At 36.2% G+C, this 15,057-nt stretch overlaps 2 protein-coding genes across 2 annotated transcripts; both read right to left on the bottom strand.

Moving 5' to 3' along the window:
* Window positions 1-1,749: 1,749 nt before the first annotated feature.
* Window positions 1,750-5,092, bottom strand: LOC137714764 (ankyrin repeat-containing protein ITN1-like). The gene is made up of 2 exons (XM_068453896.1): window positions 4,562-5,092; window positions 1,750-2,607 (listed from the first exon to the last, which is right to left on the bottom strand). Exons 1-2 carry the CDS (start codon window positions 4,874-4,876, stop codon window positions 1,996-1,998), a joined length of 927 nt encoding a protein of 308 aa, XP_068309997.1. The 5' UTR covers window positions 4,877-5,092; the 3' UTR covers window positions 1,750-1,995.
* A 4,635-nt stretch (window positions 5,093-9,727) lies between these two features.
* On the bottom strand, window positions 9,728-12,219 carry LOC137714633 (uncharacterized). Its single transcript, XM_068453797.1, has 7 exons — window positions 11,700-12,219; window positions 11,457-11,606; window positions 11,220-11,363; window positions 10,992-11,087; window positions 10,705-10,818; window positions 10,316-10,606; window positions 9,728-9,828 (listed from the first exon to the last, which is right to left on the bottom strand). Exons 1-7 carry the CDS (start codon window positions 12,217-12,219, stop codon window positions 9,728-9,730), a joined length of 1,416 nt encoding a protein of 471 aa, XP_068309898.1.
* Between the last annotated feature and the right edge of the window lie 2,838 nt (window positions 12,220-15,057).

Here is a 15,057-nt window from a genome sequence, read left to right on the forward strand (position 1 = left end):
AATTGATATTACTATTTTTAATCAGTGTCACTAGGGATTGGCAAAATACTCATGGGTTTAGGTAACTGCGGTTACCCGCCCATTTAAAGTTCACGATTACCTTTATGGGTAACCGTTTAGACGAATGAACGGTTATTGGTATAACCGTTTATCTGTGAAATTTAAATGGGCGGTTATGGGTATTACCCACTGTTATAATGGATATCCATCGGTTATGGGTATTACCTGCGGTTATACGGGTATCCATTTACCCATTTAATTTAATATATGTAAAAAAAAAAAAAAAAAAAAAAATTATCGCAAGGATTTTGAGGGTTTTAGAAGCAGGCTCTCTCTCTCTCTCTCTCTCTCTCTCCCCCTTCCCTCTAGTTCGGACCCTCTTCATCTTTACGTTCACATGTTAGAACATGTCTTATATTGATGACAAAGAAAAAGAGTCCAGTTATAACTGGTGATGGGTCTGTTAAACATGGTGCATATAGTTTTGATGAAGGTAATGCTAGGAAAAAGCTAGCTTATATGATTATCTTACATGAGTATCCTTTATCTATGGTGGACCACATGGGTTTTAAGAGGTTTTGCAACTCATTGCAACCCTTATTTAAGGCTATTTCTAGAATTACTATCAAGAGGGATATTATGAAAGTATTTGAATCATCTAGTATTCAAGATAGTGATTACCTTTTGTTTTTAGAAGCTTTACTTTGTAATCATATGGATTATAATTAAAGACTTGCTTGGGTGTAACAAAAAAATATCGTTTGTAAACTATTATTTTAATTATTGAAATTGTATGAGGACTTAAATGATTTAAATAGGCAAATGCATGCTAAAATATACCACTAATGGTGTTTAATTGTCAAAAAACAAAAATTATGACAAAATTTTCTTTTGTAATTTTCAAGTTGTTAAAAAAAAAACATGTAGACGGGTGAAAAAAGGGGTAAATGGGTAAAAAAAGGATAAACGGGTAAATGGTTATGGTTATGGTTAAATGGGTACACGGTTATGAGTATGGATAACCGTTTACAAACGGTTATGGTTATGGGTATAACTATTTATGCAATTACCTAACGGGTAAACGATTATGTGGTAAACGGTTATGGGTAAATAACTGTGATTACCCACTTGCCATAACCGCTGCCTATCCCTAAGTGCGACACATAAAACACATCACACGCATTACGCGACTAATCTCTGTATCGTTGTATATACAAAAAGATATATTCTTTTTATAGGTACATATACATTTTGTCCTAACAAAGATAATGAGAGTGTCCTTTATTTGTGGTGCGTTCTAGAGTTTGGAGTCGTTTCATCGTGTGCCATTATAATCATAATGGGAACGAAGACTAGGAGCTCAACAACAATTCACATACTCGATAGCTGCTTTGATCAATTATTTCCTACTAAAGTACTATTTTCAGTGTGAAAAGAAAGCCATTTTCTAAGATCATATTTTATTTTCAGAATTGTCATGATGCATAAACCTAGTGGAATTTTCAAGCTCCTCCCAAACTTCGTAAACTTTCACGTGGTAAATTTCAATGCTTAATTATCTCTAATCGATCCTCAAAGAAAAAAGAGAGGATATATTATCCTTTACGACTCGGAATAAAACAAAGCATATCCTTCCCTTGGAGGATGAGCATACAAAGGTCACTGTATTTCACTTATAAATCTCAATTTGTTCAACCTCTTACATTACAGAAATCATATGATGAAGAAAAAGATTACATGACAGTGAAAAAGAAAATATAGCTCCACTCGTAGAAAAAAATAAAAATAAATAAAATGACTGAATATGTGACGCAATTTAAGAACAATAAATTTAAAAACTGAATGACGACCGTAAAACAAAGTATACGAAGCACAAATTCCAACAAATTGGCAACTAAAGCAAAACATGCAAATTGAAATCAAAGTACACATGCATGTTTAATTTTGTAACTCAAGTTTACCTCCCCATGTAAATAGGGGCTGTTGGTGTTGAAATTAAAGAGGAACTATCTTGTAACTCCGTTGTGGTACCTTCTTAAAAGTAGCCCAAATCAGATCAAAGTACAGTGGAAACTGCACTATGGCAAAAAAGGTTATCGGAAAGCAAGTGATGACGTAAACCGGAAATGCAGCGTATTTGAGCTTATCTTTAAGCACGAAAAAATGTCCCGTGCAAAAAGAAACCAACATGGAAGCTATAGAGACAAACAGCGACGTCAACCCTACCAAAAGCTTTCTCGGCAGGTCCTTACCGAAGTCCTTCTCTTGGTACCGGGAAGTTAAGATGGCTAGGAACATGACCACGGCCATGACGGAGAAGCAGAGGGCGACCAGGGAGGCAATGGCGAAGATGTTGAAAGCTGGCTGGTTTTCTAGGGTTGGTTTTCCGCTTTTTTTGTTCATGCCGCCGGGGATGGTGGTTGAGGTTGCAAAGGCGACAGTGGCAACGAGGGCGGCCACGACAGAGCAGGACTTGGAGGTGTTGGTTAGCCACTCCCCCCCGGTCTTGACGATTGTGTCGTGGGTTTCGGTGAAGATGTCCTTTGCTGTCCTGCCCTTCTTGTTGTGGCGGGCAAAGAAGTGTAGAGGCATGGAGGTTTTTACATACTACAAATTACAAACAACAAATTAGGAAATAAATTGTTTAAAATTGGGAACTTGATATTTAACTATTAATTTGTGAGAAAATTGGAGGCAGTGGTTCATGAATTATAAATCCTTAAGAATTGATCTCTAAAATTGTCATAATGTGGAGCAACGATTCTTTTGGGTAACTTCGTCACTAACTTATGTCCCTTAATACCTTATATATATATATATATATATATATATATATATATATATATATATGAAAATTTGAACAGTGTTTCTCTAGGGGCTCTAGATTGTGACAAATTCAGAAACCAATATTTACCAATTCTTAGTTTCAAGATCAAAGCTCCTGTCAAGTCAAAATTAGGGATGAATGGTCAAATTTTCTTAATTTATTATCATTTTAATCTTTTATTTATTTATTTATTTATTTTTATTTTTTTGCAGAAATGAAATTATTCCGATTCTTTGTCTATAGTTTATTCACTGTCATCTATAATTATGTTGGGGAAATTTTGAAAACTAGTAATGTTATAGACATATTTAAGAACCTCAAGATGGCTCAAGAACTGTTCAAGGGGCCTTTTAGTGTAACTATATTTCTATTTTTTTATTTTAAAGAAGACCTTAAAATCTTTAATGTGTTAGTAAAAATATTCTCCAAATTTCGCATGTGTACTATCTTAATTTTTACAAAGAATGCAACTACTTAGTATTACGGTTTAATAATATTTCTTTTTCACTTATAAATGAGAGACCTTATATTTAAATTTTGGCTAGCCCATCCTGACGATGTACATTATCTACAAAGAATGCAAAATTTAGATGGCACAAATAATAGTTAGATTTGCTATTCGGTTTCCGTCCATTACTTAATCATAGTTAGATTAATTATTACCTAATTTTCTCTTTATATCGACAAAAATAGAAATCAATGTAGTTGGTGTGTGAATATTGTTTGGTAAAAGATATACCATAGACAAAATAAGGGTTTTTTTATTAGCATCCCACATATTGTTGAATGCACTCCACATAAATATGTATTATTAAATCACTCATGTATATTAACATGAAATGACTATTTAGCCCCAAAAAAATTTTAAAAAAATTGAATACACAAATTATTTACTAATATGAACCCTATCTCTAAATTGGTTGTCTAAACCCAAACCCTAAAATCCTAAAACCCCTAATTGACAAAAACCCCCAAATTGATAGAAACCTAAACCCTAAAAATAAAAAACAATGTTACGAATTCGTAACCAGACTTACTTCATTTTGGATTTTGTAAGAACTACAACATTTTTTTGTTATCAAAATCTATAACTACTCAAAAACAAATTTTAGATTTCTCAAAAAAAGAATAAATCCATTATAATATAAACAATTTTTTCTCTAAGTGGTAAGCTCAACAGTTGGCACTACTTTCTTTTAAATTTTGAACAGTAAAAAGAATTGAACCCATTATAATTTTGGAAAAAAAAAAAAAATTTCACCCATGTCCTATCATTCTTTTTTGGGTTCAAATTTTGTGAGATTGACTCTAATGGAGTAATAGAGAGGGACACAAATTTTGGATTTGTGCTCTACCAGTAAAATAAACCAACAATCGAATGTCATGTAGTCCACCGCATAATTAGCATTTACATGTTTGGCAAGAGTCTTGAAATTTGGAGGTGTGGTGAGAATGAATAATGAGAGAATGTTGAATGTATGTGGAAAATGTGGGATGTATGTAGAAAGTTTGGGGTGTGAGGGTAGTATAGGAAAGTATGTGGGGTGTACTAAGATAAATTTTGATTGAAAAAGTAAAAATATGGAGTGTATTTAGTATGTGAGGTGTATTCTAATTCAACAATATGTGAGGTGTTAATAAAACAACCCTAAAATAACATAGTATGATGAAAAAAATGATAAAATAAAAATATAAGATTCATCGGTTGAATATTTCAGTTCTTTGAATCCTTACCTCATACCATCTGATTTCCCATTGCATTTGCAGCGCAGCTCCAGGAATTAGCCAAGGCTTATGTTCTCCCAACTTTGCTGCTAGATGTAATGCACTATTCCCTTCATGATCCACTGTACTGACCACACTTTCTTTCAGGATTTTCCTTTTTAGCAAGAGGTTGTACACAAGGGGTTGCCTGTATTCCACTGCTAACAACACTACATTCTTTTTCTCTGTGTTCATATCGTGTATTGCCACCGGAAAAAGTTCAAGGATCTTCTCCACCATTTCAGTCACCCCATTTTTTGCAGCAATCAGTATTGGCGATTCCATGTTTGCGCTTGGGGTTTTATTTTCCTCTGCCTTTTTATCTGCTGATGACCCTAGAAATTATCAAGCCATTTGATCTATAACAAAGGGTTTATTTTTAACTTTTTTTTTTATTTTTTATTTTTTAGTACATCGATATTTTTACACTAAGGGGGAGGGGAGTTCGGCAAGCCACACAATGGGCAACCGAATTTAGTATTGAATTCGCCATCAACGAGATTCGGACCTAAAACCTCTCTCTTAAGTAAAAGGTTTTTTTTTTTTTTTTTTTTTTTTTTTTTTTAAACTTTAATCCTTGAAGAAGATTTTAGTCCTTTAACATGTACTTAATTCAAATTTATATGCCACTTAGTACTACGTGATATTTCTTTTCAAAGAGGTCTTAGGTTCGATTCTCACTAAAAGTGAATTTCAACCACATTATTGCTAACCCATTGTGAGGCTTAGCTTAGTCCCCCACCCCCTTAGTGTAGATAATATTGTTTGTTAAAAAAAAACATTCAAATTTATATTATATTTTTTTTTTAATATTTAATGGACACCTTACTTCATGTCTCCACATTAAATTTAAATTTATTATTATACACATTTTAATTCATTAATTTTGTTTAATTCCTCTAATTAGTGTACCTAAGCCACTCAGTACTACGATCTGGTGGTATTCCTCTTCACTTATAAGTGAGAGGTCTTAGGTTCGAATCTCGTGGATGGGTGAATTCGATATCAAATTAGGTGCCTATTGTGTGGCTTAGCCGAACTCTCCCTCCCCTTAGTGTAAAATATAATGTTGTACGAAAAAAAAAATTTGGTGTACCTAAACGTCCTAACCATAATATATTTTACAGACTAGTGTACCGAAATGTCAATACCTAATATAATATGATGCATAGTGGCACATAAGAACATATACAAAAACTGTAATATATTTCACAGACTAGTGTACCGAAATGTTAGTACCTAATATAATATGATGCATAGTGGCACATAAGAACATATACAAAAACCATAGTGTACCGAAAAATCTGTATCTAAACATATTATGCTAAATTAGGGTACCAAAATGTTCGTACTTAAATATATTATACTAAATTATTGTATCGAAATGTCCGTACTTAAACATATTATACTAAACTAGTGTACCGAAATGTCCGTACCTAAATATATTGTAATAAATTAGTGGCACATAAGAAAATATGAAAAAATATAAGTGTTGTCACATCTCGGCCCGGGGCGGATCACTTCCCGGGCCCGCTCCACCACCGTTGCACGATATTGTCCGCTTTGGGCTTACCATTCCCTCACGGTTTTGTTTTTGGGAACTCGCAAGCAACTTCCCAGTGGGTCACCCATCATGGGATTGCTCTAGCCCCCTTCTCGCTTAACTTCGGAGTTCCTACGGAACTCGAAGTCAGTGAGCTCCCAAAAGGCCTCGTGCTAGGTAAGGATGGGAATATACATTTAAGGATCACTCCCCTGGGCGATGTGGGATGTCACAATCCACCCCCCTTAAGGGCCCGACGTCCTCGTCGGCACACACGCGCTCAGGGTTAGGCTCTGATACCAAATTGTCACATCCCGGCTCGGACGGGACCACTTCCCAGGCCCGACTCCACTACTGTAGCACGATATTGTCCGCTTTGGGCTTACCATTCCATCACGGTTTTGTTTTTGGGAACTCACGAGCAACTTCTCAGTGGGTCACCCATCATGGGATTGCTCTAACCCCCTTCTCTTTTAACTTCGGAGTTCCTACGGAACCCGAAGCCAGTGAGCTCCCAAAAGGCCTCGTGCTAGGTAGGGATGAGAATATACATTTAAGGATCACTCCCCTGGACGATGTGGGATGTTACAAGTGTACCGAAAAGTCTCTATCAAAATATTTTCTTATATAAGATACTTGCAATAAATTGGTGATGCAAATGTCAACAAATAAAAGCTAATTCATTTGAATTCAATTGAGTATTAAAGTTTAATTACAATACTTTTCATAAAATTTAATTCATGGACACCATAAAATTATAAATTAAAAAAAAAAAAAAATCATTGAATGCATATGTAGACATTAAATCTAGTATTGGGACTAAAAATCAATTTTTATCTTGTATAAGACATTTTTCTAAACTTCATCTTATTTTAGGGATTAAAATTTTGTTTGTTTTTTTTTTATATCAACGGATAATGAGAGGATTGATGAGAATTTTTTCAATGTAAACAGAACACAAGTCAGTGCACTACAAGTATTGTCATAATACAAGTGGAAAGATTAAAAAATAACTCATCTCTTCACTTATATTAGGATATGTGGTATACTGACTTGTGTTACGGGTATGAAAAAAACTCTTAGGAATCAAGAAAACTCAATTCTATTTTGGTCTCAAGTTTGCCAAGTGATCAACAACTTTAATTTGTATTGGAAAATAAAAAAGATTTCGACAAAACAAAAAAAAGTATTTTAGGGATTTAATTTAATTAGTGATTTTATATGAGTTAATTAGGGTTTTAATATGATTTGATTTGGTTTAGGTTTTTTTGTCTTGTAGACAAAGGATTGTTTTGATTTATTACCTAGTATTGCTCTTTTGTAATCTTATAAATACTTCTTTATGGAGAAGAATGAAGATGTCTTCGAGAATTGTAAGATTGTAGAGAATTCTAAATTTATCCTAAACCCTTTATTTTCAACTTAGTATCAGAGCAGAGTTCAATCCTTGCTTGAACTTTGTTGTGAGCACTTCCCTGTGGGTGCACGAAGCTAATTTTCTTCGTGCACCCACAAGCCACGAACCTGAAGGTGAAGATTGTCTACGATTATTAGAAGAAGATAAATTTTTGTTACCATGAAGAAGAAAAAAAGGGAAGAAAAAGTACGTAGTTTCGATGCCTAGGAGGAAAGAGTTTAGGGGGGAAAATTCACAGTAGGATCTGTTTCCTATCATGTAATTTTTTTTGTGTTTTATTTATTTTTTTTTTTTTTCTTGTGAGTTTAGTTTTAGGCTTTCGAAAATATTAGAGTTAGTTCCAGATAGGCTTTCGAATATAGATATTAGTTTCGAGAATTATGATTTGTTAGTCAAACTTTCAAAAAGATTGGCGCTAGTTCCAGTTGACTATTCGAAAAGAGGCGTTAGTTTAGAGTGATGGATTGTAATTTGTTAAGCTTTCGAAAAGATTACCGTTAGTTTCAGTATATCAATAAAGATTAACTGCACGTTTGGCTTCACTTAATACATGGTCCCACATGAAGGGGTGTTGACAAATTTTCAAATTAGATCTTATTTCCTTCTTGGCAAACTTATGATTTCACATCATAAGTTTGAGGGAGTGTTGAAAAATAAAAAATATAGTATTTTAGAGATTTGATTTAATTAGTAATTTTATATGATTTAATTAGGAGCTTGACATGATTTCACATCTACTGTCTTTTTGCACGTCTAGTTTTATATAATTTGCATTTTGATTTAAACTCTAATCTGCTGCCACATGTATGTCAGAGATGAATTGTAATGTTGCTGCCCTATAGCCTTAGCAGCTGTCCTGTGCACTGGGAACATTATCCAAATCATGAAAATCTTCTTTGCTCTCTGTTTTCTTTTCCTCTCTACCTTTACATCCTCATTTTTTTTCTTTCTAATCTTTAATTCTAGATTCGATTGGGCTGGAAGATGGTCTGAATACCAATCATATATAAAATTTTCTCGACAAACTAAGATTTATAAACCCTAATTTGCTTCCCTGTATTTGGGAGGGTAGGATAAGATAGGTCTAGGATTTCTACTCCAGTCAAATGTGACAAAATAATAAAAATAATAATGATTCTTGAAGGGGCAATACTTTCCTCATCCAAAAAAGAAGCCATTATAACAGAATACCATATCACGGTATGAATATCATAATTAAGCAAAACAGTTAATGTTTTTTAATCATCACTACCGCTAGAAAAATTTATTTGATTTGGAGGCTATTTCAAGGAAATTGACGGATCATCTTGAAGAAGATATTTGTTATCATAATCCTCAATTTTTTGACACATATGGATGATTTAATTTGGTTTAGGTTTCCTTGTCTTGTAGACAAAGAATTATTATGATTTATTTCCTAGTATTGCTCTTGTGTAATCTTATAAATATCTTCTTATGGAGAAGAATGAAGTATTAGAATTGTATTCGAGAATTGTAAGATTGTAGAAAATTCTAAATTTTATTCTAGAAACCCTTTAATTTTTCATTTTTTGTTCTCTGTAAATATGACAAATTACGCATTGGTAGTCATTGTGTTTGAAGTTGAATGAAGGTAGCTTGCTTACTCTCAGCCACTAGTTAGAAGGAAATCCCTTGACTTCGCTTATGCCCTTATGGCCCTTATGCAGTGTTTCAAGTTTTGAGGGTATTTGTTTAGAATTTTATTATTTTCATATTTTGCTTTTAATTAGGATTAGCACCCTAGGATTTGTAGTAGTTGAGTAACTTTAGCTTTACTATTAGGGCCCGTTTGTTTGATAGGATTAAGGAGGACTGGACTGGACTGGACTATAGTCCCTTATTTGGTCTGCTGCAGGATTTGGTTTAATGAGATTAGGTGGGATTCGCTCGGATTAAACACCTCCTTACGAGGTCTTAACCAGGATCCCCGAAATTGGGCGGACTCGTAAGCCCAGAGAAAATCGCGAGGGTGACTTCCTGCTCGTCCTCCTTTCTCCGCTCTTTGTTTCACTCTCTCCTACTCTCTCCCTCTCTCCTTGCCCAGAACCCAGAATTATGAGACCTCATATCTGCTTTTCCCGTGCACATCTCTAGTTTATCGTCGAGCTCGCTGTCAAAAGGTAGTGCTTCTCCTCTGTTCAGATCCTCGACTTCGTCAACTCCCAATATCGTTCTCGACCATCACCTTCATCCGCCGGGATATCGTCGGCAAACTCCACGATGCCAGCCAAAACCCAGAAGACAAAAAATACCAATCTGCCAAAACCCAAATGAAATTCAAAAGCTTGTGAAAAGTTTAGGAAAAAAAAAAAAACCCATATGACAAATCAGAAGCTTTTGTTGAGAATTAATGAAAAAAAAAATGGAATTTGAAGATGAGGGAGAAAGTGGTGAAAAAGAATGGTGATGAGGGAGAAAGTAAAAAGAGAGACACAGAGGCAGTTGGACGGGAAGGAGGAAAAAATGGAGAGCATTCTAGAGAGAAAGGGTGCTCTAGAAAGGTAAAAGAAAAAAGAAAAAGAACAAAATGTAAAAGATAGAATTAAATATTATTATTTTAGTTCTTAATCCGATATTACACTAAACGCTTCATTAAGTTAGTCCAGCTTAGTCTAGTCTAAGCCAGTCCAGCTTAATCCCTAAAGTTAGTCCAGTCCGATTTAGTCCGGTGCAACAAACGCACCCTTAGGTTGTTACGATGGGTCACCATAAATTCTAATTAAGCAAGTGAAATAGCTGTTACCTTCTGGGATCTTTTCTTTACCATTATTTGGCTTCTCAGCCTTCTGTTCAGGCATGGGGGCGGGGACGGCGCTATCGGGGGGCATGAGGATGGGGCCGCCATCAGCAATGTTATAAGGTGTGGTTTCATCAATGTCATTTTCTTTGTGGGAAGGTGCCGTGGTGACCTGCGGATTCATACCACTGTCTTCATACTCATACATGGCAGCTCGTTTTAACAATTCGTTCATGATCTGAACAGACCATTTGTGTTTTTTTTTCTTTTCCCTTATCTTTCTTATCTGGGTAGATCCTTTAAACAACATATAATAATGATTAGATAAAGAAAATTATGTATCTAATTAAGAGAGATTAGGAGATAAAATGGAAAGTGCATGGCTGCTTTATTACCTAAGCCAAGAACAATCAGCATTGCCTTTGATATAAGCTTGACAAACTCAAAGCAGGTTGTGTAGTTTCTGGGAAACTTTTGGTGTCCTTGACTTAGATCATTGGATTTTGACCCTGCATATACAATTTTCTCGACTAAGATTCTCTTCAAACCCTACACCCCAATTTACTCCCCTATATTTGGAAGTGTGGGGTCAAGGGTGAGGATTAAGATAGGTCTACGATTTCTACTTCGTCAAATGTGACAAAAAAAGAGTATGACACAGCATGCCTTCCTTAGAAGTTACCTGAATTTGAAGTGTTGAGAGTACGCTGGTTCTCTGGATCTGCTGATTTTATTTCTCTCCTCTGTCTCTGATTGGCTTGGACGACGTTTTTGATAACTACAAAATGAAGATAAAAAATTTAAATCTAAATTATAATCACTTGGCTATAATTATATTTCTGTGATTGCTTGATGTTTGCAGGAGAAATACTCAAATAATTGAGGTATTTTGAGATATTTGTTCTCCTACCACTGGGAATTGTTTCCCTGAACAACCGAATGAAGTTGATGCATATCTGGTAGTTTTCTGGATAATTGGGTTTCTCTTCCACTTTGAATGTCTTAATTATCCCCCCATTAGATCGATCCGCCTTGAGCTCATCAACATAAATACCTTCCAAATTACCATATATGTACAAAGAAGAATGAGTAGAGTGATACTTGTAATTAGATTTCAAAGTAACCAATAATAAGTACTAATACTCACAGTAGTAAATAATTTTTTGGAATAGGCCGAGGTGGCTACCGCTTTTGAAGGCAGAAGGCTTGGTAGCCAGAAGATGGAGAGGGGAAAAGCCTTGCGCATTGACATAATTAACAAGATCTCCATACAAGTCAATTATCTGAAATGCCAAATCTGTCAACCAACAAGGTACACGCTGTTATTTACTTTACATAAGGGAGTATATAGCTGATATATATGGAAGTAATCCAGTTAGGGGCTAATTACCAAAGTAGTCCCCGGAAATTGCAGAATGCAAGATGGTATCACCGTCATTCCTCCTACAATATTTGTAGCGTTTCTGACGATCATCTCCAAGGGTAGGGGTATAGATGTGGTGCATGCATAAGAAGGCATCTTTTTTACCATAGACAGCAGCCAAGAATAGAGGAGTCTCATTGTCTACATTAAAAGTAATGACCAGCGATGGCTGAGCCTTGGCAAGGCAGCAACACATTTTCACGTTTCCCATCCATGACGCGATGTGGAGAGGGGTATTCCCTCGCTCGTTTCGAATTTGAAGCTCCTTTACAGTAACCAGTTTTACGAGCTCTTCAACATGTTTTTCTTGGCCATCGGATACTGCTATGTGTAGTGCTGTGTCACCTGACTTGGTGATTTTTTCCCCGTGAGCCCTCTCGTTGAGCTCATAGGTTCTAACAACTGCTTCCCAATCCCTCTGCATGGCAATTCGGAACAAGTATTTCTTGATTTTCTCTGTGTCCATACTCTTGATCTTGTCATCCATGTTAGAATCCACCGCTTTATTTTGGTTCATGGTAGAAGCTATTTCTTCTCTTCCTGATATGAGTGGCAATTAACACTGACGTTTGTCTTCATATTTAGTCTGGTAAGTAAACCATGTTTAACTTGTAAAGTACCATAGTTTCCAAAAGAAGATACTTCCTTCTGTGACCACAACTATACCCTTTACACTCGCTAAATTACAAAGAAAATTCTCCCTTCACCCTTTTCTTTAATTTGGCCATTACTTATCTCCCTTTACACTTGTTACTCTGTACCAACATCAAAAAGTTCACAAAAGCTATTCCATACTCACTTCCCTTTTCTTTTTCGGTTTCCAGCTGTGGGCGTATAAGATAAGAAAGCCATTCTAATGACTGTTTCAAATGCAAAAGATGACCCATTGATCTTGATTTTGGAATGACCACCTAGCACTGCAAGTATGTGATGCTTCCTGAATTTACTTGGTGTACAATTTTCCAAGAAAAGTGATTGTTGGTGCTTCCTTTTCATTTCTTTTTCTCTTTTCCTTTAACTATTTCTTTAACTATTTCTTAAACTTGGATAAATATGCACACTACCAGAAAATACGACTTAGCTCTACAAAATTTCACTATCTGACGGTTTGCTCGACGAATCCTATAGTTTTCGGCTAGGTTGATTTGGTCTGACAACATGGTTCATCGGCTAAGTTCTATTGTCGGTGGTCAAAGGCCCACATTGATTTGTAATAAATATCTACCAACACAACATTTGCTCGACGTTTACCTTTTACTTGCGTGACGGATTTGTTCGTTGGGCAAACCCTTATAATGAGGATGATAAAATAGAAGTAGGTTAACGATTCATAATCAAGAAATATTTTGTAATGTTAACAATAACTAATAATTTTTCTTTGGGGCATTTTGACCTAGATGTTTGGATTTTTGAATTTCTTACACCAAACATCTAAAGCTTTTAGAGATTTGATCAAACTAGTAGTAAGTCATTACAATTAACGCCAATAATGATGATGATGATAACGTGATAACTAGAAATAGGTTAACAATTCATAGTCGAGACATATTTGTAACATTAACAATAACTAATAATTTTTTTTATAGGCATTTTGATCTATCTGCTTGGTTTTGAATTTCTTAGACCAAACATCTGAGGCTTTTAGAAAATTGATCAAACTACTTTTCTACAATTTTAATTAATTTACTAATTAATTTCAAATTACACAAATTGTTATTATAATTAATTTACTATTTTTTTGAGTACATTTTGTTGTGAATTTTCCTAGTTTAAGTGTGATTGTGTAAATCATAGATTACATTTGATTGTAGTTATTCTTTCTGTGACATCCCACATCGCGCAGGGGAGTGATCCTTATATGTATATTCTCATCCCTACCTAGCACGAGGCCTTTTGGGAGCTCACTGGCTTCGGGTTCCGTAGGAACTCCGAAGTTAAGCGAGAGGGAGGCTTGAGCAATCCCATGATGGGTGACCCACTGGGAAGTTGCTCGTGAGTTCCCAAAAACAAAACCGTGAGGGAATGGTAAGCCCAAAGCGGACAATATCGTGCTAAGGTGGTGGAGCGGGCTCGGGAAGTGATCCACCCCGGGCCGGGATGTGACAATTGGTATCAGAGCACATCGCGCAGGGGAGTGATCCTTATATGTATATTCCCATCCCTACCTAGCACGAGGCCTTTTGGGAGCTCACTGGCTTCGGGTTCCATGGGAACTCCGAAGTTAAGCGAGTAGTGCGCGAGAGCACTCCCATGATGGGTGATCCACTGGGAAGTTCTCGTGTGAGTTCCCAGAAACAAAACCGTGAAGACGTGGTCGGAGCCCAAAGCGCACAATATCGTGCTACGGTGGTGGAGCGGGCCCGGGAAGTGGTCCCACCCGGGCCGGAATGTGACAATTTGGTATCAGAGCCTAACCCTGGCCGTGGTGTGCCGACGAGGACGTCGGGCCCCTAAGGGGGGTGGATTGTGACATCCCACATCGCGCAGGGGAGTGATCCTTATATGTATATTCCCATCCCTACCTAGCACGAGGCCTTTTGGGAGCTCACTGGCTTCAAGTTCCATGGGAACTCCGAAGTTAAGCGAGTAGTGCACGAGAGCACTCCCATGATGGGTGATCCACTGGGAAGTTCTCGTGTGAGTTCCCAGAAACAAAACCGTAAAGGCGTGGTCGGAGCCCAAAGCGGACAATATCGTGCTACGGTGGTGGAGCGGGCCCGGGAAGTGGTCCCACCCGGGCCGGAATGTGACACTTTCCGATATGGACTTATATTCATTGGGAATGAAGGATGTATTCTCTTCTTTTTAATACTATAAATAAAGGCATTACGTAGGGGGGATAACATATCCTTAATACACAATTCCCCTACGATTCTACAAACACGTCTCTCCTCTCTCTCTACCCTTGCCGCCGGCCATGTCCTTCTTGTCAGATAAAATAGGCTACAATATGTTATCAGCACGCTCCTATCGCTGCACTTAGGAATCTGACGTTGTAGATATTTCTGCATCAAACAAATTCATCCATATCATCACGTAATTAGGTTCCTTCAAAACAACGGTTTTTATCTCGATATTTTTGCAACCCTAATAGCATGACCATTCACCATAATGCATAACCCAACTTTACGTTTTTCAAATTTTAGATTCTACATAAATTGTGTATGCATTATATATTGTTGAATTATGTGAATTTGATATTTGCCATGAATTGCATCAAATATATGTACATGCATTAAACTATTGAATTGAATTGCATATGCATATCCAATTAAATTGCATTGAATTGAAAAATAAAAAGAAAAAAAATTGAAATCTTCGAACC

Source organism: Pyrus communis, chromosome 14 (genome assembly GCF_963583255.1).
Source record: "Pyrus communis chromosome 14, drPyrComm1.1, whole genome shotgun sequence".
NCBI classification, from domain to species: Eukaryota; Viridiplantae; Streptophyta; class Magnoliopsida; order Rosales; family Rosaceae; genus Pyrus; species Pyrus communis.